Genomic DNA, 26,950 nt, shown 5'->3' on the forward strand with positions numbered 1-26,950 from the left:
TGCACCCCTCATACCCCTGAAATCGTCCCGTGGGCGGGACTTTCTTTCCTGATCAGATGCAGCACAGCCGTCACTCAGGGCCTGTCCGCCTCCTCTTGCTTCATTAGCGTCCCCGGCGCCTGCGCTGTAAGTTTGAAGGGCAACGCAACTGCGCATGCCCAGAAAAAAACAATGCTCAGGTGCCGGGGACGATAAAGAAGCAAGAGGAGGCGGCGGCCACAGGCCCGGAGTGACGGCTGGGAGGCGTCTGATTAGGAAGGAAAGTCCCGCCCCCGGAACAATTTAACGGTATGAGGGGTGCATTTTATAAACGTTTATTTCACTGTGTGCAGGGAGCATAACTAAAAGAGCCACCTTGTCTGAATGCAGCATTAGTGCTGCACAAGGTGGCTCTTTTAGTTACAAACGTCTGAGGGGGTGACAAGTTCCCTTTTTAAGCTCCCTGTGAACAAACCCATAAAGCGAAATCTTGGGTTTTACAGAAAATGTGGCCCCTTCAGCATTTTTTTTGTGCAATATTTTTTTAACCCCATAACGACCACCTATACGCCTTTTAACGGCGGCAGTTAAGCGTACTTATTCCTCAAAACCGCTTTTAAAAGGCGCTGAGAAATAAGGTTTTAGCGCCCCCCAACAGGGGTAGCTGAGACCCGGAGAACATGATTTGGGTCAGGTTTTACCGTCCCCCAGTGTTGTGATCGTTATTCACCGAATAACGGTTAAGGCAAAAAAAAGTCTGATTTCCCATTTGTTTCTCTCTCCTCTGATATGATCTAGCACATCAGAGGAGAGAGATCAACAACAATTAAAAGCAATTAAAAGTCACACGTGACTGTGAACATACCCACCAAATGAGGGTGATGGACCCTGTCACATAGTACATGTATAGTACCGTGTTGACAAAAGTACCGTATTTTTCGGACTACAAGACGCACTTTTCCCCCCCCAAAAAAGGGGGGAAAATGGGGGGTGCGTCTAATAGTCGCAATGCAGGCTTACCGTGGCGGCAGAGGTGCGGCGGCAGAGGTGTGGCAGCAGAGGTACGGAGATGAGGAGGCGCAGTGAGCGGGGTCCCTTTTCCCGGTGAGGTGATGCAGCAGCCCGGTAAGGCAGCAGAGCCGGGTGAATCCTGTTGATATCGGTGGGCGCGGCCATCTTCCTGAGGCCGCACGTTCGCAGATGGAGCTCTGCTGCCCGGGGCTTCAGGAAAATGGCCGCGGGATGCCGCGCGTGCGCAGATGGGGATCGCGGCGGCCATTTTCCTGAAGCCCCGGGCAGCAGAGCTCCATCTGCGAACGTGCGGCCTCAGGAAGATGGCCGCGCCCACCGATATCAACAGGATTCACCCGGCTCTGCTGCCTTGCCGGGCTGCTGCATCACCTCACCGGGACTTTGGACTCTGTATACTCCATCCTTTTGCTTTCCAGGATGGGTGCAGCAAGGTTCAGGAAGGATCTCGTGGGCACATGGACTGAAGATGATGGAGGTAGTGGTGTACATTGTGAAGCGAGTATTCCACAGGCGCTCATATGTCTGAGTCCTTGCCGCTTCCCGGCGCTCCTCAGCACCGCATGGCACGGCAGGCTCACCGCCTCCAGCAGGGCTCGCAGCAGTACAGAGGCGCTTTTCCCGCAGTGTCCGGTCATGGCGGCTGTGTCTCGGTAGCGGAGCTCCTCACTTATTACCGGCTTCTGAAATAATTATTGCGCTGAGGAGCGCCGGGAAGCGGCAAGGACTCAGACATATGAGCTCCTGTGGAATACTCGCTTCACAATGTACACCACTACCTCCATCTCCAGTCCATGTGCCCACGAGATCCTTCCATCACCTCACCGGGGAAAGGGACCCCTCTCACGCCATACCTCTCACTGTGCCTCCTCATCCCAGCACCTCTGTCGGTAACCACTGCTGCCACCCTCCTATGGACACCAGGCCGTGGCGTCGCCCACCTAAGCAGGAAGGGACCCTGCTCAGGTGCACGCCGTACCGCATCACCCTACCTCTGCCGCCACCATGCCTCCTGTGACCCTGCTCTGCCACCACCAGCCCTCAGGTAAGATACTGTAAATTCGGACAATAAGATGGACCCCCATCTTATAAAAAATCTTTTTTTCTGCAATTTTCACCCCAAATTTGGGGTGCGCCTTATGGTCCGGTGCGTCTTATAGTCCGAAAAATACGGTAAATAATATTTGATTATAGTTACAGACCCAGACAATCAAGAAAACATATTAGATCAATAGCAAGTTCTGGCATAATAAACAGAACAAAATGAGCAGCTAGACAACCAAGCAAGGCATGGTATATGTCTCAATGCTTAACACTGTCCTATGGCTAGTAACCAAACATCCTTCTGCAGAAATTCATCAGTATATCATATAGCACAAAACAGGGGAAGGGGGGCAACAAGATAGGAATAAATAAAAAATTATATTTTCTCTTGAATTTGGACAAACTATTAAGTACATAGTGCACATGTAGCAAAGTGCTGATAGTGCGATAGAGCCCGCCATTGATTTCAGCCAATTATGCGTTCAAAAAGTCAGTGGCTTTTCCCCACATATACGGGGTATTGGCATACTCAGGAGAAATTGTACAACAAATTTTGTGGTCCAGTTTCTCCTGATACCCTTGTGAAAATAAAAAAAAGGTTTGGTTCCAAAGTTAATTTTTTGTGAAAAAAATGTAAAATGTTCATTTTTTTTCCTTCCACATTGCTTTAGTTCTGGTGAAGCACCTGAAGGGTTAGTAAACTTCTTGAATGTGGTTTTATTCACCTTGAGGGGTGCAGTTTTTAGAATGGTGTCACTTTTGGTTTTTTTCCGTTTATATTGACCCCCCCCAAACTCGCTTCAAATGTGAGGTGGTTGCTAAAAAAAAAATTGTTTTGTAAATTTTGTAGTAAAAATGAGAAATCGCTGGTCAACTTGGCCAGGTTCACATTGCGTCAAGTACATGGCGTTAAACGGATCCGTTAAACGCATGTACAGAAAAGGATCAAATTTGTAGAAAAATCGGCTTCACGTTAACGCTTGCGTTAACGCTTTTGACAGCGTTTTTCTCATTTTGATGTCCGTTTGCGATGTATCCGTTTGTCTGCGTTTGTCACTGTCAATAAAGTTTTTTTTTTTTTTCTCCTTTTGTCCTCGTCGGGGTGTGGGTGCAGACTCATTCTCCATTTTGAAAGCATTGAGTGAACTTCTGCTAGCAAGATGTTTGTGTCTGAGCTGGTTCGATTTCGCTTGATGCGGTTGCGACTTCGGCAGAGAAAGCGTAGTTCGCAAAGGAGATATTGGATCCACGAAGTGAATTTCTTGCGGAGTACTTATGGTGCCTTTCACACCCTGTATCTTCAGCTTCGGGATCACCCTTCTAAATTCCAACGCTATTTACGGATGTCCATTGAGACCTTTGATGTTCTGCTTTCACATGTGAAGGATGAGATACATCATCATCGCAGCACTTTCCGTGAAAGCATCTGTGCGGAGGAACGATTAGTAGTGACTGTGAGGTAATTATAAAATTTTTTCTCATTCTATTGACAAAGACTAGATCTAGGCATCGTGGGGCATAATGTTCATTTAGCAATTGTATATTCTATTTATGTAGCCTTTTAGTTGTCCTTGAAAATCCTAACTTTTTTTTTTTTTTCTTTTTCAATGCCGACAGATATCTGGCTACCGGAGAATCTTTTGCGTCACTGCATTACCAATTTAGACTGGGGAAGTCAACAATTTGCCAACTGGTTCGGGAAACTTGTGATGCCATTTGGAACAACTTGCAACCACTTGTGCTACCAACCCCAACATCAGAAATGTGGCTAGCGATTTCCCAACAGTTCGAGGATGTGGCTAATTTCCCCAATTGTATTGGTGCCGTGGACGGCAAGCACATACGGATTCAGAAACCAGCGCATAGTGGGTCCCTGTACTATAATTATAAAAAATACTTCTCGATAATCTTGATGGCTATTGCGGATGCAAGATACCGGTTTGTAGCTGTGGATATTGGTGCGTATGGCCGTACTAACGATTCAAGAGTCTTCAGAGACTCCAACATGGGGAGATGTTTGTATAGCAACAATTTTAACTTACCCTCATCACGACCTCTACCGGGGACCGAAGACCCAAGTTTGCCCTTTGTTTTAGTTGGTGATGAGGCGTTCCAACTTGGGCAAAATCTCCTCAAACCGTACTCAAGCCGCAGTCTGAACTCCACCAAGCGCATTTTTAATTATCGCTTGAGCCGGGCAAGACGTTATGTGGAGTGCGCCTTTGGGATTTTGACATTAAAATGGCGAATTCTACTAACGTGCATGCAACTGCAACCAGAAAATGTGGACCGTGTTGTGAAGGCATGCATCTGTCTGCATAATTTTGTGGCCAGACATGAACCCCAGGTGGTTGACCCCGATGAATGTGAGTCGAACCTCATGAGCATTGAATCTACTGCTGTTCGGTCTACAGCACAAATAATGAGGATTCGTGACCAATTTGCACAGTACTTCATACATGAGGGGCATGTTCCATGGCAAGACAGACACGTGTAAAATTTATTTCAAGTCTGAAGCTGTGTCTGTGTCTGAAGCTGTGTCTGTGTTTTTTTATTTCCCATATGTCTTGTAAAATATGTCTTGTAAAATGTTACATTACTGTTATGTTGTGTTCACAGTCATACAAGAATCAGATTTTAAACAGTTTACTTAAGTTTCCGAATTTTTATGAAAGAACAGTTGTGAACTTGTTACATATGATATCCCATAGGGATGTAAAAAAACACACACGAAATTGGGTGGTAAAAAAACAATAAACCAAAAAACGTGAAACACAGTTTGCACCTGGCTGGGGACACTGAGCTGTACTATAGACTCTGGTATTGCGCGGGCGTATTGTCTGCCCAGGTTTATGATGGACTGCTACTTTGTCTCTGATGTTCAATGCTCGGTTCACACCGAGCTCTATATTGAGGGTTGTAGGCCGGCATGTCTATGCTTCTGGTTCTCGATGGAGCTGGCTCCTGGGGTCCCACAAATTCCTCAAGAAGGTCATTCAGTCTTTGCCGAAACAAAAGGTTTCTGTGTGCCGGGATATTTTGTGCTACGGGAACATAGGACAAAAAAAGTAGCTTCCATTCATTTGCAGAATATACAGACTCGCGAGATTGTAAGTCGGTAATTTCCCGCCTCAGGTCTTTCAGTTCACTCTGACACATGTCCTCAACCCGCTGAAGTCCATCGACATAATGGCATCAGCTTCATCTTTTTGTGAAGCTCGCTTGCGTCCACGCACTGATTGCAACCGGGCACTCACACCTGAAGCCACAGTGCTTCTCTCCCCAGATCGTGGCTCGCTGATGACAGAGACGTCTTCAGTGCCCGTCTGCTGACTTGGTTCCAGTGGAGATGGCTCCAGTTCTTCTGCCTGTCTAGGCGTGGCGGTACTGCAGATCGTGCTGTAACCAAAAAAATATATATATATTTTGCTGTAATTTTTAAAAAAAAATTTCTCGCACACAGACCAATTTGTACTTACGAGCGCTGAGACAATGTTTTTTGAAGAAAGGGCAATTGCTCGTAGTGCACATACGGGGTCACCCGTTTTGCACCTGCTCCGCTTGGTACATTTTGACTATTCCGGTAGTCACGGACAAAGCGGTCCCTTATTGATTTCCAGCGAGTATGGACCGCATCCGCTGTAATTTTAAAAAAAAAGGTTAAAAAAAAAATAATATATATATATATATATATATATATATATATATATATATATATATATATATATATATATATATAGTAGACAGTTCTTATATTGATAGTTTAAAAATTGTGTATAGTTAAGATAGTTGATATATAGCCAGTAGATAGATAGTTGATAGATAGTAATTATAGATGATAGAGAAATAGTTTAGTGTATAGGTAGTTGATAGTTCAGAGATAGATAGTAGACAATTTAACATCACCAATATTTACCAATTTTTTTTCTTTGAGGTTGACGACTTCTCCATGTATCGGGGATCAAAGTGACAGATAATTTGATCCCACAACTTGCGGTTCTTTACTATGTCATGGTGGGAGCTGTCGCTTTGGTCCCATATTGAGGGGTTGGCTTCCACAAGGTTGATCAGTGTCTCATTGTGAATGGTCAACGGCTCTTCGTCAACCACAATCCTTTTTTTTTTTTTTGGCACGCTGACTTGGACTATGTAAACACAAAACGTTATGTTGAAAGGTTCAAATTCAGTTTATTGGTAGACTAATAGATAGAGACAGAGAGAGAGAGAGATAGATAGATAGATAGATGGATACATAGATAGATAGATAGATACATAGATAGATAGATACATAGATAGATGCATAGATAGATACAGCGAAAGATTGACAGACAGAGAGAGAGAGAGAGATAGTGGATAGATAGTTTATAGATATAGCAGATAGAAAGTGAATAGATAGATTGTAGGTAAATTTCTAGTTTTATATTTACCACTGGCAGTTGTGGAGACGACAGACGGCGAGGAACCTTCTTCCTCTTGTGTCCTCCGTGCGCCACAACCTATTGTGTATGTAAATGGAAAAAAAAATTACATTTCTTTGATCAATAAATTTATGTTTGCAAAACTTAATAATGTCTGCTATGTACCTTTGTTGGTTTTGCCTGTTTTTTGGGGGGCGCCTAGCAGCCTCGGGCTCCGAAGACTCCTATTTGCAATAGAAACATGATTATACATATATATATATATAGCTTAATACACTGAATTTTCACACAAATTTTAGTGGTTTTTTAAAGTGCAAGCCTACCGACTGAGAAGAAAAAACCGCAGACATGCTGCTGCTGCTTCCCTCACTATCCGACATCTGCAACAAAGCAATACATTTTTAGTACACACACATCCGTCGTACAATACAGACTCCCATGATGTATACAGAGATATCTACTATATAATTGTCTAGGGAACTTCCGTCTTTCTGTCCTTCTGTCACGGTATTAATTCGCTGATTGGTCTCGGCAGCTGCCTGTCATGGCTGCCGCGACCAATCAGCGACGCGCACAGTCAGAAAAAAAATAGGGCCGCCCCGCACTCACTGCTCGGCGCCCCCTTACACCCCTCAGCTCACCGCTCACACGGTACTGTGACAAACGTCGCTGTGCAATATACTACGTGACTGGGTTCTGTATACTACGTCGCTGGGTGCTGTATACTACTTCACTGTGCAATACACTACGTGGCTCTGTGATGTATACTACATCGCTGGGCAATATACTACATACTACATGGCTGGGCAATATACTACGTGGACATGCATATTCTAGAATACACGATGCGTTATCGGGCCACCATCTAGTATATACAGTGCCTACAAGTAGTATTCAACCCCCTGCAGATTTAGCAGGTTTACACATTTGGAATTAACTTGGCATTGTGACATTTGGACTGTAGATCAGCCTGGAAGTGTGAAATGCACTGCAGCAAAAAAGAATGTTATTTCTTTGTTTATTTATTTTTTTTTAAATTGGGAAAAGTTTTTTCAGAGGGTCATTTATTATTCAACCCCTCAACCCACCAGAATTCTGTTTGGTTCCCCTAAAGTATTAAGAAGTAGTTCAGGCAAAAAGAACAATGAGCTTCACATGTTTGGATTAATTATCTCTTTTTCCTGCCTTTTCTGACTATTTAAGACCCTCCCCAAACTTGTGAACAGCACTCATACATGGTCAACATGGGAAAGACAAAGGAGCACTCCAAGGCCATCAGAGACAAGATCGTGGAGGGTCACAAGGCTGGCAAGGGGTACAAAACCCTTTCCAAGGAGTTGGGCTTACCTGTCTCCACTGTTGGGAGCATCATCCGGAAGTGGAAGGCTTATGGAACTACTGTTGGCCTTCCACGGCCTGGACAGCCTTTGAAAGTTTCCTCCCGTGCCGAGGCCAGGCTTGTCCGAAGAGTCAAGGCTAACCCAAGGACAACAAGGAAGGAGCTCCGGGAAGATCTCATGGCAGTGGGGACATTGGTTTCAGTCAATACCATAAGTAACGTACTCCACCGCAATGGTCTCCGTTCCAGACGAGCCCGTAAGGTACCTTTACTTTCAAAGCATCATGTCAAGGCTCGTCTACAGTTTGCTCATGATCACTTGGAGGACTCTGAGACTGACTGGTTCAAGTTCTCTGGTCTGATGAGACCAAGATCGAGATCTTTGGTGCCAACCACACACGTGACGTATGGAGACTGGATGGCACTGCGTACAACCCCAAGAATACCATCCCTACAGTCAAGCATGGTGGTGGTAGCATTATGCTGTGGGGCTGTTTCTCAGCCAAGGGGCCTGGCCATCTGGTCCGCATCCATGGGAAGATGGATAGCACGGCCTACCTGGAGATTTTGGCCAAGAACCTCCGCTCCTCCATCAAGGATCTTAAGATGGGTCGTCATTTCATCTTCCAACAAGACAACGACCCAAAGCACACAGCCAAGAAAACCAAGGCCTGGTTCAAGAGGCAAAAAATCAAGGTGTTGCAGTGACCTAGTCAGTCTCCTGACCTTAACCCAATTGAAAACTTGTGGAAGGAGCTCAAGATTAAAGTCCACATGAGACACCCAAAGAACCTAGATAACTTGGAAAAGATCTGCATGGAGGAGTGGGCCAAGATAACTCCAGAGACCTGTGCCGGCCTGATCAGGTCTTATAAAAGGCGATTATTAGCTGTAATTGCAAACAAAGGTTATTCCACAAAATATTAAACCTAGGGGTTGAATAATAATTGACCCACACTTTTATGTTTAAAATTTATAAAAATTTAACTAAGCAACAAAACTTTTTGGTTTGTAAGATTTATGCATCTGTTAATAAATCCTGCTCTTGTTTGAAGTTTGAAGGCTCTAACTTATTTGCATCTTATTAAACCTGCTAAATCTGCAGGGGGTTGAATACTACTTGTAGGCACTGTATATATACAAATGTACTTACCGTATTTTCCGCTTTGTAAGACGCACTTTATTTCCCCCAAATTTGTGGGGGAAATGTGGGTGCGTCTAACAAAGCGGATATACCGCTTACCATTACAGGCTGGGATGAGGGGGTGTCCGCCGCCGCTACCGCCCGCTGCCGCTGTCTCCCGCCGCCGCTTCCGGGGTTGTCCACTGCTGCCCCAGGTGATGCTGGAGGCTCCGGTGCTGCGGGGGGCTCTGGCGACATGTTGTGAAAGACCAGAGCCCCCCGGCAGTTCGTCCATGCGTTCCAGTATGACTAACTCTGGGAAAATGGCCGCCGGAATCTCGGGAGATGAGATTTCAGCGCTGAGATCTCATCTCTCGAGATTCCGGCGGCCATTTTCCCGGAGTCAGTCATACAGGAACGCATGGACGAACTGCCGGGGGCTCTGGCCTTTCACAAAATGTCGCCAGAGCCCCCCGCAGCACCGGAGACAGCCCTGCAGCATCGAAGACAACCCTGCAGCACAGGAGCCCCCTGCAGACCCCTCATCCCAGCTTGCAGCACAGGAGCCCCCCTGCAGACCCCTCATCCCAGCCTGCAGCACAGGAGCCCTCCTGCAGCACAGGAGCCCCCCCTGCAGACCCCCTCATCCCAGCCTGCAGCAATGCTCCACTCCTGCCTCCAGCAACGACCCTGGGACCCTGATCCACCACAGCCACAACCCCTGGTAAGTAATAAGATGCATGGATTATAAGACGCCCCACCAATTTACTAAAAAAAAGTTTTTTCCTATTTTTCTCCTCAAAATTTGGGGTGCGTCTTATAATCCGGAGCGTCTTACAAAGCGAAAAATACGGTACATTTCCTGTGATCTTTTGCAAGACACTTTTTCTCTGGTGTGCAGCAGGCCTCAGGATGTGCGCTGGGGACAGTAATGGCCGAAATCCTGTTTCCTGTCACATGACCACATGGACCTCCCTCAAACGCTATTAAAACGTATGGTTCTTTTTGGAAATTTATCAAGATTTGCGTCTGGCTGCGTTTGCCATAGACATCAATGGCAGAATTAACGCTTCCGTTAGTATTGCGTTAGCTTGGCCGGACCCGAAAACGCTGCAAGCCGCGTTCCAAGGTCCGTCAGAAAAAAACGTTATGTGACTAACGCATGCTAAATTTGGCATGCGTCACGAGGCGTCAGACAATGCAAGTCTATGGGCGCGTTAGTATGTGCGTTATATTGCGTTTTCACTACTTAAAAACGTGTCCGTTAGACGGACTCACCTAGCGCAATGTGAACCTAGCCTAACCCTTATAATGTCGTAACAAAAAAAATAGTTTCCAAAATTGTGCTGATGTATAGCTGACAATGTGGGAAATGTTATTTATGAACTATTTTGTGCGATACGACTCTCTGATTTAAGGGTACAAAAATGAAAAGTTTGAAAATTGCAAAATTTTCCAAATTTTTGCCAAATTTCCTTTTTTTTTTTCATAACTAACACAAGTTGTATCAACAAAATTTTACCGCTATCATGAAGTACAATGTCACGAAAAAACAAAGTTAGGCCGGCGTCACACTGGCGAGTTTTACGGACGTAAGAGCGCAGAAACTACGTCCGTAAAACTCGCATAACATACGGCACAATTATTCTCAATGGGGCTGCTCCTATTAGCCGTATATTACGGTTCAGTATTATACGGCTTTCTACGGCCGTACAAAATCGCAGCATGCTGCGTTTGTCAGCGTACTGCGCAAAAAAATCGCCAATGAAAGTCTATGGGGGCGAGAAAAATACGGATTCCACACGGACCAGCAGTGTGACTTGCGAGAAATACGCAGCGCTGTTAGTGAAAAGTCGGTAATTCAATTGCCGGCTTTTCATTTCTCCTGCACAAACCCGACAGGATATGAGACATGGTTTACATACAGTAAACCATCTCATATCCCCCTTTTTTTTGCATATTCCACACTACTAATGTTAGTAGTGTGTATGTGCAAAATTTCAGCGCTGTAGCTGCTAAAATAAAGGGTTAAATGGCGGAAAAAATTGGCGTGGGCTCCCGCGCAATTTCTCCGCCAGAGCGGTAAAGCCAGTGACTGAGGGCAGATATTAATAGCCAGGAGAGGGTCCATGGTTATTGGCCCCCCCGTGGCTAAAAACATCTGCCCCCAGCCACCCCAGAAAAGGCACATCTGGAAGATGCGCCTATTCTGGCACTTGGCCACTCTCTTCCCACTCCCTGTAGCGGTGGGATATGGGGTAATGAAGGGTTAATGCCACCTTGCTATTGGAAGGTGACATTAAGCCAGATTAATAATGGAGAGGCGTCAATTATGACACCTATCCATTATTAATCCAATTGTTGGAAAGGGTTAAAAAACACACACACACATGATTAAAAAGGATTTTAATGAAATAAACACAGCGGTTGTTGTAATAATTTATTGTTCTCTCAAATCCATTTGCAGGCCCTCGCTTGGCAACATAATAAACGCACAAGATACATACCTTCTGATGTACTGTCAGGTCCAACGATGTAATCCATCTGAAGGGGTTAACTAATATTACAAGCAGGAGCCCTGCTATAATGCAGCTGTGCTCCGTGCTTGTAATTCCCCTGCGAATGAATGAAATGTAGGTCATTGACCTACATTTCATTCATTCGCGGTGATGCGCCCCCTGGTGGATGTCCTCATATGACCTGGAGCGTGGGAAAAAGTTCCCAGGCTGCAGTTCATGAGAACATCCACCAGAGGGCGCCTCACCGCGAATGAATGAAATGTAGGTCAATGACCTACATTTCATTCATTCGCAGGGGAATTACAAGCACGGAGCACAGCTGCATTATAGCAGGGCTCCTGCTTGTAATATTAGTTAACCCCTTCAGATGGATTACATCGTTGGACCTGACAGTACATCAGAAGGTATGTATCTTGTGCGTTTATTATGTTGCCAAGCGAGGGCCTGCAAATGGATTTGAGAGAACAATAAATTATTACAACAACCGCTGTGTTTATTTCATTAAAATCCTTTTTAATCGTGTGTGTGTGTGTTTTTTAACCCTTTCCAACAATTGGATTAATAATGGATAGGTGTCATAATTGACGCCTCTCCATTATTAATCTGGCTTAATGTCACCTTCCAATAGCAAGGTGGCATTAACCCTTCATTACCCCATATCCCACCGCTACACGGGAGTGGGAAGAGAGTGGCCAAGTGCCAGAATAGGCGCATCTTCCAGATGTGCCTTTTCTGGGGTGGCTGGGGGCAGATGTTTTTAGCCACGGGGGGGCCAATAACCGTGGACCCTCTCCTGGCTATTAATATCTGCCCTCAGTCACTGGCTTTACCATTCTGGCGGAGAAAATTGCGCGGGAGCCCACGCCAATTTTTTCCGCCATTTAACCCTTTATTTCAGCAGCTACAGCGCTGAAATTTTGCACATACACACTACTAACATTAGTAGTGTGGAATATGCAAAAAAAAGGGGATATGAGATGGTTTACTGTATGTAAACCATGTCTCATATCCTGTCGGGTTTGTGCAGGAGAAATGAAAAGCCGGCAATTGAATTAGCGGCTGGTCAAAGATATCGCGCTGAATGAAATCTAAATACAGACTATATATATATATGTGTCTCAATGATATATATATATATATATATATATATATATATATATATATATATATATATATATATATATATATATATATATATATATATATATACTGTATATATAGTTTCCCGAACATTTGAGCACATAAATCCATTAGATGTCGGTTTTGCAAGCCTGCGCGAAAATCTCGCAGTACGGATGCCATACGGATTACATACGGAGGATGCCATGCGCAAAATACGCTGACACACCCTGACTACGGATCACTATTTTGGGAACATTTCTCCGTATTACGGCCGTAAAAAACGGACCGTATTGTCTTACGCCGAGTGTGACGCCGGCCTTAGAATCAGTGGGATCTGTTGAAGTGTTTTAGAGCTATAACCTCATAAAGTGACAGTGGTCAGAATTGTAAAAATTGGCCTGGTCATTAAGTAAAAAAAAAATTGGCTCTGTCACTAAGGTGTTAAGGGATGTGGCTTACAGGATCTTCTGGGGCTGCTCTGCATAATTACCCTGTGAGCACCGCCATTTTAGTAATTTCTAATTAATCTTAGTAGTTTTTGTTTTAATAATCTGATAGCCTCAAGAAAAGAATCAGAATAGATGTTCATCCTGAACAAAGTCAGAAACCATGTTTTAAAGAGGACCCAGATTTTTCTTCAAAGATTCTGTTTTTTTGAATGGCTGTGTCTTTTTTAGTTTCCATTTTTGCTCAGTTTGTATAGGATCTGATCTGGGATTCATTGGAAACGGATGACAGCTGGATATGCGAACAGAACCTAAAAAACTGTCCATTTGGGTTATCACCTTGGAGTGCTGCTTTTAAAGGCTATGTTCAGAAGTTGTGTTTTTTTTAATTAAAATTTTCCGATGCGTTTCACAGTACCTGCAGATTCTGAGACTTCAGAAATCTCATGCACACACTTTTCTTGTTTTGTCAAAGAGCTGCTTTTTTGCAAAATGCAAGTCACTTCTTTCAGTGTTTTTCACCCATTGAAAGCAATGGGTAGTGCTCACTCTCCCATTAAGGTCAATGGATGAATAAAGAAAAATGTCCTACAGATGTGAAAAAGCAGACACCATGGTAAGGCTACGGTCACATTTGCGGTGTGCGCCGCAGCGTCGCCGCATGCGTCATGCGCCCCTATATTTAACATCGGGGCGCATGGACATGCGGCGCACTTGCGTTTTGCGCCGCATGCGTCCCTGCGGCGCCCGCGTCTGGGCGCAGAGGACGCAGCAAGTTTCATTTTTGCTGCGTCAAAAATCAATGAAAAAAAGGACGCATGCGGCGCAAAACGCAGCGTTGTGCATGCGTTTTGCTGCGTTTTTGTTTGCGTTGTGCGTTGCTGCGGCGCACAACGCAAATGTGAACGTAGCCTAACAAAGAGGAAAAATTATTTTTTAAATGGCTGATGTTTCATGTCATCTAAACTAGACTTAAGATTATCACATTAAACACTATTTAAAAAGGACCGTGAACATCGTAGAATTAATTAATAAAAATACTTCCATAGAATACAATTTAAGTGTTGTCAAAAATAACTTTTTTTTTTTTTTTTTTTTTTTAAACTACAAGAAAGGGTGCAAAATGTAAAGCTTCTCTAAAAATAATCTGATATTGTTGTAGTTGTACTGACCCAAAAACTAAATTGTCTGTTCACTTTTACTGCAGGAACTGCGTAAAAAGTAAATGAATCATGTTTTTTGTTCTACCCCTCCCCATACATGAGAATAAAAAAATGTACCAGAATGGCACCAATAAAAACAACTCGTCCCTCAAAACAAGCCTCAATATGGCCTCATAATCTGCCAGCAGTAAAATAGGGGGTGACCACGTCACTGAAGGTAGACAGATTCTCCTAGATTGTTTTTTTTTCTGAGCCATTTTGCTTTCCCCGAGCCTGTGCTGCCCAAACCTCACCTACCACCCACATGTATGGCATCGCCGTAGTGAGGAGAATAATGTACAGGGTGCTGTTACGGTAATTTCTTGTGTCCAGTCCTACAAATCTACCTTTTCTCTGCCCGTCTGATCTGTATGTGGAGAGCCTGACTTTTCCTCTTCTTTCTTCTGTCAGTTGGGAATACCGCGCACAGCCAGTATGTGTATATGAAGACACGTACAACAAGCTACAGGATCTTGTGTGGAAAAAAGTCTTTAGAAATAGATAATTCAACTGCGAATATCACACCGGTTGCCACTGGTGGATGTTGTGCGAAATTGTATGAAGAGTTTATCTGTAAACAACCGCCCACTGTGGAATTTACTTATGATAATGGGACCATTGCCAACTACACCTGGATTATCAATCACACCCGCACTGGTGAGTATATGCTGTACAGTCTGTTCCTTTTGTGTCACCACTGATGTGTGTACAGGATTTCTGTCACTATATTAACCCCTTTGCGCCATGCGCTGTACTAGTACGGCGCTGCCGGCACTGCATTTGTGCCAGCCGCAGTACTAGTACGGCGCATCGATCACCGCGGTCTCGCGCTGAGCGCCGCGGTGATCGGGTGCTGGTGTCAGCTGTATATGACAGCTGACAGTGCATTTAACCCCTCTGATGCCGCTGTCAGTAGTGACAGCGGCATAGAGGGGGATCGCGCAGGGACGGGGGCTCCCTGCGCTCTCCCACCGGAGCAACGCGATGAGATCGCGCTGCTCTGGTGATCTGGAAGGAGTCCCCGGATCCAAGATGGCCGCGGGACTCCTTCCGGGTCATGAAGTCACGTGGCTAGCCGGCGCCTGCTGAGAGTTGCTGAGAGCAGGCGCCGGCAAGCCTCTGGAACTCGCCTGTCAGATCGTTGATTTGACAGAGTGCTATGCACACTGTCAGATAAACGATCTGATCTAAAACAGTGATGTCCCACCTTGGGACAATAGTAGAAAGTAAAAAAAAAAAAAAATAGGATGTATAAAAATAAAATAAAAAAATCCCCAAATAAAGAAAAAAAAACAATAAAGTACACATATTTGGTATCGCCGCGTCCGTAACGACCCGCTCTATAAAACTATCCCACTAGTTAACCCCTTCAGTGAACACCGCAAAAAAATAAATAAAAAACAAGGCAAAAAAACAACGCTTTATTATCATACAGGCGAACAAAAAGTGGAATAACACGCGATCAAAAAGACGGATATAAATAACCATGGTACCGCTGAAAACGTCATCTTGTCCCGCAAAAAAAAAAGCCGCCATACAGCATCATCAGCAGAAAAATAAAAAAGTTATAGCTCTCAGAATAAAGCGATGCAAAAACAATTTTTTTTTTATATAAAATAGTTTTTATTGTGTAAAAGTGACAAAACATAAAAAAATTACATAAATGAGGTATCGCTGTAATCGTACTGACCTGAAGAATAAAGCTGCTTTATCAATTTTACCACACGTGGAATGGTATAAACGCCCCCCCCAAAAGAATTTCAGGAATTGCTGGTTTTTGTTCATTCCGCCTCCCAAAAATCGGAATAAAAAGCGATCAAAAAATGTCATGTGCCCGAAAATGGTACCAATAAAAACGTCAACTCATCCCGCAAAAAACAAGATCTCACATGACTCTGTGGGCCAAAATATGGATAAATTATAGCTCTCAAAATGTGGTGAATGATGCAAAAACTATTTTTTGCAATAAAAAGCGTCTTTTAGTGTGTGATGGCTGTCAATCATAAAAATCCGCCAAAAAAATGCTATAAAAGTAAATCAAACCCCCCTTCAACACCCACTTAGTTAGGGAAAAATAATAAAATTTAAAAAAAGTATGTATTTCCATTTTCCCGCTAGGGTTAGGGCTAGAGTTAGGGCTAGGGTTAGGGTTGGGGTTGGGGTTAGGGTTAGGGCTAGGGTTAGGGTTAGGGTTGGGGTTAGGGCTAGGGTTAGGGCTGGGGTTAATGTTGGGGTTAGGATTTCAGTTAGAATTGGGGAGTTTCCACTGTTTAGGCACATCAGGGGCTCTCCAAACGCGACATGGCGTCCGATCTCAATTCCAGCCAATTCTGCTTTGAAAAACTAAAACAGTTCTCCTTCCCTTCCGAGTTCTCCTGTGCGCCCAAACAGTGGTTCCCCCAACATATGGGGTATCAGCGTTCTCAGGACAAGTTGGACAACAACTTTTGGGGTCCAATTTGTCCTGTTACCCTTGGGAAAATAAAAACGTGGGGGCTAAAATATCATTTTCGTGGAAACATTTTTTTTTTAATTATCACGGCTCTGCGTGATAAACTGTAGTGAAACACTTGTTGGTTCAAAGTTCTCACAACACATCTAGATAAGTTCCTTGGGGGGTCTAGTTTCCAATATGGGGTCACTTGTGGGGGGTTTCTACTGTTTAGGTACATCAGGGGCTCTGCAAATGCAACATGACACCTGCACACCAATCCATCTAAGTCTGCATTTCAAACGGCGCTCCTTCCCTTCCGAGCTCTGCCGTGCGCCCAAACAGTGGTTCCTCCCCATGTATGGGATATCGGCGTACTCAGGACAAATTGGACAATAACTTTTGTGGTCCAATTTCTCCTGTTACCCTTGGGGAAAAAAAAAATTGCGGGCTGAAACATCATTTTGTGGAAAGAAAAAATGATTTTTTTTAATTTTCACAGCGCTACATTCTAAACTTTAGTGAAACAAATGGGGGTTAAAAGTGCTCACCACACATCTAGATAAGTTCCTTAGGGGGTCTTCTTTTCAAAATGGGGTCCATTATGGGGGGTTTCCACTGTTTAGGCATGTCAGGGGCTCTCCAAACGCGACATGGGTTCCGATCTCAATTCCAGCCAATTTTGCATTGAAAAGTCAAACGGCGCTCCTTCCCTTCCGAGCTCTGCCATGTGCCCAATCAATAGTTTACCCCAACATATAGGGTATCGGCATACTCAGGACAAATTGTACAACGACTTTTGTGGTCCAATTTCTCCTGTTACCCTTGGTAAAATAAAACAAATTGGATCTGAAGTAAAAATTTTGTGAAAAAAAAAAAGTTAAATGTTCAATTTTTTTTAAACATTCCAAAAATTCCTGTGAAGCACCTGAGGGGTTAATAAACTTTTTGAATGTGGTTTTGAGTACCTTGAGGGGTGCAGTTTTTAGAATGGTGTCACTTTTGGGCATTTTCTGTCATATAGACCCCTCAAAGTCACTTCAAGTGTGAGGTGGTCCGTAAAAAAAAAATGGTTTTGCAAATTTTGTTGCAAAAATGAAAAATCGCTGGTCAACTTTTAACCCTTATAACTCCCTAACCAAAAAAAATGGTTTCCAAAATTGTGCTGATGTAAAGCAGACATGTGGTGAAATGTTGTTTATTTACTATATTATGTGATATAACTCTAATTTAAGGGCATAAAAACTAAAAGTTTGAAAATTGCTAAATTTTCAAAATTTTTGACAAATTTTTGTTTTTTTCACAAATAAATGCAAGTCATATCGAAGAAGTTTTACCACTATCATGAAGTACAATATGTCACGAGAAAACAGTGTCAGAATCACCAGGATCCGTTGAAGCGTTTCAGAGTTATGACCTCATAAATTGACAGTGGTCAGAATTGTAAAAATTGGCCCTGTCACTTAGGTGAAAACAGGCTTCGGGGTGAAGGGGTTAATAAGAATGTTTCCACTTACTGACAGCAAGCAGAGGTGCTGACAATATCACATATGTTAGAACGCTACGTACCGTAGTTCATGGATTAATCTTGATTTCTATAACACACGAGAGTCCATTCCTTACAATGAGGTCCCTCAGGTCCTTCCTCCGGTAACTTGGGCTGCAGCTTCCAGTGAAGGTCCGTCATGTAGTAATCCAAACACACCCGCTGCCTGATAATTATTTATATCTACAGTCAGGGGCTCCAGGGAATGGAGATGAATGCTTCTGGCTGGTAATTAGAATAAGAGGTTACCTTTTTAAAGTATTATTACCAATAAGAAGTTAAGGTCCTACCCCCAGGACTCCATAAGTGTCTGGTAGATGTGGGTCTCTTCTCTGTGGAGAACAGAGGCTGAACGTCAGGTCACTCCTATGGGAAGTGAAGGGTGCTGCATCCATGCAGAGGATGAATCGGGTGGTGGGGGGCCATACTTGAGCACTGCTCTCCATTCACGTCTATGGGAGTTATGTAATGGCCCCCGTTCTCCAGAGATGAGACCCTCTTGTATCACACATTATGGCACATGCTGTGGACTTTTGCGGGACACAATTTATTGCCATAATCGGAGGACTAATTCAGCCAAATAGACCATAGCAGGTTATTCTAAGACTGGAGTTATAAGGCTGCCACAGACTGCCAGTCACATAGTGAAGGGAGCAGGAGGCAGCAGCACAGAGTATTTTAGGAACAATTTGATCGTTGTTCTTACCATAAAATATCTTTCTCAGTGAATACATTGAGGGGACTGAGGTGTAGGCCCTGCCACTAGGACGCTCAATACTAGGTAGAAAGAAAAACTGTATTTGCTTCTTCTGGTGGGTTATACCCTCTCCTCAGACAGGAGGCCGCTCCATTAATGCTGAAAGCAGTAGGAGAGAACCTGATCCAGAAAACTCCAAAAGCAACTTGGATTTAGCATGACCTGATCCCAAGGAAGACGGTTCTTGGGGGCCAATTACTCTTATGTCCCAGTAGTATCCTTGATGATGTCTTGCAGGCGCTTTCCAAATGCCCTCTGTCCTACAAAGGAGGAAGGCAATCCTCGTACCCAGCAGGTCACAGTGGGACGCCACATCAGAGAAGGTCAAGGAAGCCACTTTCGATTTGACCTACCTGGGCATCCACTTCAGGAGATATGGACCATTTGGCAACCAATTCATCTGCTAAGAGGGCCTCTTGGAAGACAGCATGAAGACAGCATGATTCTATCTGTGTGTTTCCACTCCTTGAGTGGAAGATTGTCAAAGTCTTCATGTGGAGAGGTAACCTGTTGCTTTCAGTGCTGCCGAAGGGAAACCGCTTCCTGGGGAATGGGAGTCAGACTCGTCCTTTAGGTCTAGGGTGTCCTTCACTGCCCAAATGTAGTCCTGCATGGTTGAAGCCAGCTAGTATCCTGCTCAGACTCAAACTTGTAAGTCCTTGGTATCCTCTAGGGATTCAGACTGGGCAGGGATAGAAGTGTTGCCATTGTCAAGGTGAAAAAGATATATCTTTATACACTTTTTGTACTGTTATGTGAAACAATAAGTTTTCCCCATGCTTGGAGATTCTAATGTAACTGTATTTAAAATGGCTGCCAGTATTCACCTTTGCCCTACTTTTCGTCTCTGAGGAAAGAAGTATCATTTCTTCTGAAATTGAAACTTCAGGAATGTGAAGAAAGGAGGATTCACCAGAAGACACCAGGACAAATCAGAAAGACTGAATACTAGATATGTATTGCTTAAACCCCGCCTATTGCATTCCTTTTTCAAAAACAATATAGTACTGCGTATCCGGAAATAAAGTTAGTTGCTGTGATCGTTGCTGACACTTGTAGATGCACGAGCATCAACTGAGATTGAACCAGCTATTTGTCTGACTCATTCTTACCCGGTACCAAATGCTCTGCTCATACTCTAATTTGGGATGACTGGTGAATGAGGGTTATTGTCGTGACGACCCCGCACCAGGGCCGGACTGGGACTAAAATTCAGCCCTGGCATTTGAAGTTACACAGGCCCACTTGTCACATGGTGACTGTATAATATCTTTGTACACTTGTAGGCAGGGCCGGTTTTAGGCAAAGTGGGGCCCTAGGCAAAGTTTAAAATGGGTCCCCAAATGCTAACATATTGCACATCACACAGAAGCCTTTCTGTTGTATTTACGTGCGCTGAGTTCAGGCCGCTAAACGAGTTTGATCGACAATACTGAAGTTGTTTAACACTTGTTTCCCGGCCTCTTTCCACCAGCTGAGGAATAATGATGAGACAGAACAATCACTAATAGATCACTAACAGATCACCATACAGTATCATGTTTTCAGCAGCACATCTACAGTTTACACTGGCAATGTGCTGCTGATAACAAGGCTTTTTGTTCCAGCAAAAACAATCTGAATATGCAGCATTTTACTTGTTTAGTAAAATACACCCCATAGTCCTCCATATATTATAATGTGCTCCATAGTCCTCCATATAGTATAATACACTCCCTATAGTCCTCCATATATTAAAATACACTGCTCAGTCCTCCACATAGTATAATACACTCCTCATAGTCCTCCATATAGCATAATACAATCCTCATAGTCCTCCATATAGCATAATACAATCCTCATAGTGCTCCATATAGTATAATGCACCGCCACAGTCATCCATGTAGTACAATTCACTTCCCATAGTATAATGCACCCCATAGTTCTTCATGTAGTATAACGTATTCCCCATAGTCCTCGATACAGTATAATGCAGCCCACATATAGTATAATGCAGCCACCCCAGAGTATAATGCAGCCACCCCAGAGTATAATGCAGCCACCCCAGAGTATAATGCAGCCACCCCAGAGTATAATGCAGCCACCCCACAGAGTATAATGCAGCCACCCCACAGAGTATGTAACCCCCATAGAATATAATACAGCCCACCTCCCCATAATATATAATGTAGCCCCCCATAGAATATAATGCAGCCCCCCATAGTATATAACGCAGCCTCCCCCATAGAATATAATATACCCCCACAATAGTATATAACACAGCCACATAGTACATAACATGGCCTCCCCCATAGAATATAATATACTCCCCATAGTATATAGCAAAGCCCGCATATTATATAGCACAAACCGCATAGTATACAGCACAGCCTGCATACTATAGCACAGCTCGCGTAGTAGATAACACAGCCCACACAGCAGTATTCAGCACAGACCACACAGTAGTATACAGCAGACCACACAGTAGTATACAGCACAGACCACACAGTAGTATACAGCACAGCCCACGTAGAAGTATACAGCACAGTCCACACAGTAGTATACAGCACAGCCCAGAGTAATATATACAGCACAGCCCTCAAAGTAATATATACAGCACAGCCCACAAAGTAATATATACAGCACAGCCCACAGAGAACTATATACAGCACAGCCCAGAGTACTATATAAAGCACAGCCCAGAGTACTATATACAGCACAGAACAGAGAGTACTATATACAGCACAGCCCAGAGAGTACTATATACAGCACAGCCCAGAGAGTACTATATACAGCACAGCCCACAGAGTACTATACACAGCACAGCCCACAGAGTACTATACACAGCACAGCCCACAGAGTACTATACACAGCACAGCCCACAGAGTACTATATACAGCACAGCCCACAGAGTACTATATACAGCACAGCCCACAGAGTACTATATACAGCACAGCCCACAGAGAACTATATACAGCCCACAGTAGTATACAGCACAGAGCACAGCCCACAGAGAACTATATACAGCCCACAGTAGTATACAGCACAGAGCACAGCCCACAGAGAACTATATACAGCCCACAGTAGTATACAGCACAGAACACAGCCCAGAGAACTATATACAGCCCACAGTAGTATACAGCACAGAGCACAGCCCACAGAGAACTATATACAGCACAGAGCACAGCCCACAGAGAACTATATACAGCCCAGAGTAGCATACAGCAGAGCACAGCCCACAGATAACTATATACAGCCCACAGTAGTATACAGCACAGAGCACAGCCCACAGAGAGCTATATACAGCCCACAGCAGTATACAGCACAGAGCACAGCCCACAGAGTACTATATACAGCCCACAGTAGTATACAGCTCAGAGCACAGCCCACAGAGAACTATATACAGCCCACAGTAGTATACAGCACAGAGCACAGCCCACAGAGAACTATATACAGCCCACAGTGGTATACAGCACAGCCCACAGAGAGCTATATACAGCCCACAGCAGTATACAGCACAGAGCACAGCCCACAGAGTACTATATACAGCCCACAGTAGTATACAGCACAGAGCACAGCCCACAGAGAGCTATATACAGCCCACAGCAGTATACAGCACAGCCACAGAGTACTATATATAGCACAGTAGTATACAGCACAGAGCACAGCCCACAGAGAGCTATATACAGCCCACAGCAGTATACAGCACAGAGCACAGCCCACAGAGTACTATATACAGTCCACAGTAGTATACAGCACAGAGCACAGCCCAGAGAACTATATATAGCACACAGTAGTATACAGCACAGAGCACAGCCCACAGAGAACTATATACAGCACACAGCAGTATACAGCACAGAGCACAGCCCACAGAGAACTATATACAGCCCACAGTAGTATACAGCACAGAGCACAGCCCACAAAGAACTATATACAGCCCACAGAGAACTATATACAGCCCACAGCAGTATACAGCACAGAGCACAGCCCACAGAGAGCTATATACAGCCCACAGTAGTATACAGCACAGAGCACAGCCCACAGAGAGCTATATACAGCCCACAGCAGTATAGAGCCCAGAGCACAGCCCACAGAGAACTATATACAGCCCACAGCAGTATACAGCACAGAGCACAGCCCACAGAGTACTATATACAGCCCACAGCAGTATACAGCACAGAGCACAGCCCACAGAGAACTATATACAGCCCACAGCAGTATACAGCACAGAGCACAGCCCACAGAGTACTATATACAGCCCACAGTAGTATACAGCACAGAGCACAGCCCACAGAGAACTATATACAGCCCACAGTAGTATACAGCACAGAGCACAGCCCACAGAGAACTATATACAGCCCACAGCAGTATACTGCACAGAGCACAGCCCACAGAGTACTATATACAGCCCACAGTAGTATACAGCACAGAGCACAGCCCACAGAGAACTATATACAGCACAGAGCACAGCCCACAGAGAACTATATACAGCCCACAGCAGTATACAGCACAGAGCACAGCCCACAGAGAACTATATACAGCCCACAGCAGTATACAGCACAGAGCACAGCCCACAGAGTACTATATACAGCCCACAGTAGTATACAGCACAGAGCACAGCCCACAGAGAACTATATACAGCCCACAGTAGTATACAGCACAGAGCACAGCCCACAGAGAACTATATACAGCCCACAGCAGTATACAGCACAGAGCACAGCCCACAGAGAACTATATACAGCCCACAGCAGTATACAGCACAGAGCACAGCCCACAGAGAGCTATATACAGCCCACAGTAGTATACAGCACAGAGCACAGCCCACAGAGAGCTATATACAGCCCACAGCAGTATACAGCCCAGAGCACAGCCCACAGAGAACTATATACAGCCCACAGCAGTATACAGCACAGAGCACAGCCCACAGAGTACTATATACAGCCCACAGCAGTATACAGCACAGAGCACAGCCCACAGAGTACTATATACAGCCCACAGTAGTATACAGCACAGAGCACAGCCACAGAGTACTATATATAGCACACAGTATACAGCACAGAGCACAGCCACAGAGTACTATATACAGCCCACAGCAGTATACAGCACAGAGCACAGCCCACAGAGTACTATATACAGCCCACAGTAGTATACAGCACAGAGCACAGCCCACAGAGTACTATATACAGCCCACAGTAGTATACAGCACAGAGCACAGCCACAGAGTACTATATATAGCACAGTAGTATACAGCACAGAGCACAGCCAGAGTACTATATATAGCACAGTAGTATACAGCACAGAGCACAGCCCACAGAGAGCTATATACAGCCCACAGCAGTATACAGCACAGAGCACAGCCCACAGAGTACTATATACAGTCCACAGTAGTATACAGCACAGAGCACAGCCCAGAGAACTATATATAGCACACAGTAGTATACAGCACAGAGCACAGCCCACAGAGAACTATATACAGCCCACAGTAGTATACAGCACAGAGCACAGCCCACAGAGAACTATATACAGCCCACAGCAGTATACAGCACAGCCCACAGAGAACTATATACAGCCCACAGCAGTATACAGCACAGAGCACAGCCCACAGAGAGCTATATACAGCTCACAGTAGTATACAGCACAGAGCACAGCCCACAGAGAGCTATATACAGCCCACAGCAGTATACAGCCCAGAGCACAGCCCACAGAGAACTATATACAGCCCACAGCAGTATACAGCACAGAGCACAGCCCACAGAGTACTATATACAGCCCACAGCAGTATACAGCACAGAGCACAGCCCACAGAGAACTATATACAGCACAGAGCACAGCCCACAGAGAACTATATACAGCCCACAGCAGTATACAGCACAGAGCACAGCCCACAGAGAACTATATACAGCCCACAGCAGTATACAGCACAGAGCACAGCCCACAGAGTACTATATACAGCCCACAGTAGTATACAGCACAGAGCACAGCCCACAGAGAACTATATACAGCCCACAGTAGTATACAGCACAGAGCACAGCCCACAGAGAACTATATACAGCACACAGCAGTATACAGCACAGAGCACAGCCCACAGAGAACTATATACAGCCCACAGCAGTATACAGCACAGAGCACAGCCCACAGAGTACTATATACAGCCCACAGTAGTATACAGCACAGAGCACAGCCCACAGAGAACTATATACAGCCCACAGTAGTATACAGCACAGAGCACAGCCCACAGAGAACTATATACAGCCCACAGTGGTATACAGCACAGCCCACAGAGAGCTATATACAGCCCACAGCAGTATACAGCACAGAGCACAGCCCACAGAGTACTATATACAGCCCACAGTAGTATACAGCACAGAGCACAGCCCACAGAGAGCTATATACAGCCCACAGCAGTATACAGCACAGAGCACAGCCACAGAGTACTATATATAGCACAGTAGTATACAGCACAGAGCACAGCCCACAGATTACTATATACAGCCCACAGTAGTATACAGCACAGAGCACAGCCCACAGAGAGCTATATACAGCCCACAGTAGTATACAGCACAGAGCACAGCCCACAGAGAGCTATATACAGCCCACAGTAGTATACAGCACAGCCCACAGAGAACTATATACAGCCCACAGTAGTATACAGCACAGAGCACAGCCCACAGAGAACTATATACAGCCCACATCTCTTCTCTTCCTCCCCTCCCCTCCTCCGAGAATGGCCCCACAGTCCAGAAAAAAAAAAAACTCTCCTCACCTCTCCTCGTGCCCAGCGTTGCTTCCTGGTTCCTGCTCCTGTCTCAGCAGCTGCAGTCTGCCCGGGACACAGCAGGTGCGCGATGATATGACATCATCGCGCACCCGCAGTGTCAGAGGCAGAGCGGGGAATGATGGGAGAGGAGGAGCGTCTGTAGACGCTCTCTCCTCCATCATTGCATTCAACTGTACCGGCGTCTATACGCCGGTATAGTTGAATGCGACGGCGGGGGCGGCGGATTGAGCGGCCCACCACTGGCACCGGCCCTTCTGGCATTTGCCAGAAGTGCCCTATGGCCAGTCCGGCCCTGCCCGACACCATCTGCTGTGGCTCTGTCATGGTATTGTGGGTTATATGAGATGCAGCCCTATATCTCTTGTGAGAGCACCTGTGGGGAGAGAGATTCCAAATCTCTACTGCTTAGGGAGAGATGGTGGAGACCAGAAGGAACAATGGGACTGAAAGTCACCTATAGTATGGCGCAAAAAGGCAAAAGATGGCTGCAGGGGAAAAAATTGTGAAAAAGAGGAGGTAGAGTCTCCTAGCCTGCACCCATGGGAGTAGGGGATGAGGGGGAAGGGGTACTTGTACTCTCCTATAACATGTGGGAGGATTATACACCCACATCCATTGTCCTTGGCCACCCACAGGGTCACCCCCTTGGTGGCATGCTATTGTGGCACTGAGGTTCACTTCTGTGGAGTGCATGGTGTGTCTTCCCTGGGGTGGAGGCCATCTGCACTTTTCTTTACCTACATGGTACAGAAGACCTGATAAAGATCTTTCCTGCCTCCTACAGACCCTACACTAAAGGTACCTTCACACTTAGCAACTTTACAACAAGAACCACAATGATCCGTGACGTTGCAGCGTCCTGGATAGCGATCTCGTTGTGTTTGACACGCAGCAGCGATCTGGATCCCGCTGTGATATCGCTGGTTGGAGCGAGAAGTCCAGAACTTTATTTGGTCGTCAGGTCGGCGTGTATCGTCGTTTGACAGCAAAAGCAACGATGCCAGCAATGTTAAACATGGAGCTAACGACCTGTGAGAACGATAAGTGAGTCGCCGTTACGTCACAGGATCGCTCCTGCACGTTGTGGAGCTGCTGTGTTTGACATCTCTACAGCGACCTAAACAGCGACGCTGCAGCGATCGGCTTGTTGTCTATATCGCTGCAGCGTCGCTGAGTGTGACGGTAACATATACCCCCCCCGGTCCTGTGTCCCACAATGATATTAACAAGAAAGTTTA

The 26,950-nt window shown here is 45.0% G+C and overlaps 1 protein-coding gene across 2 annotated transcripts in view; it reads left to right on the plus strand.

The window, feature by feature from the left end:
• Positions 1-26,950, plus strand: part of LOC143805341 (uncharacterized) — a 105,773-nt gene that overhangs the window by 66,936 nt on the left and 11,887 nt on the right. For both annotated transcript variants that reach the window (XM_077284578.1, XM_077284577.1), the window contains exon 2: positions 14,633-14,878. In XM_077284578.1, coding sequence (XP_077140693.1) covers positions 14,665-14,878 — 214 coding nt within the window. In that variant the 5' untranslated portion in view covers positions 14,633-14,664. The remainder of the gene's footprint in view (positions 1-14,632; positions 14,879-26,950) is intronic.

The sequence above is a fragment of the Ranitomeya variabilis genome, chromosome 2 (genome assembly GCF_051348905.1).
Source record: "Ranitomeya variabilis isolate aRanVar5 chromosome 2, aRanVar5.hap1, whole genome shotgun sequence".
Classification (NCBI taxonomy): Eukaryota; Metazoa; Chordata; class Amphibia; order Anura; family Dendrobatidae; genus Ranitomeya; species Ranitomeya variabilis.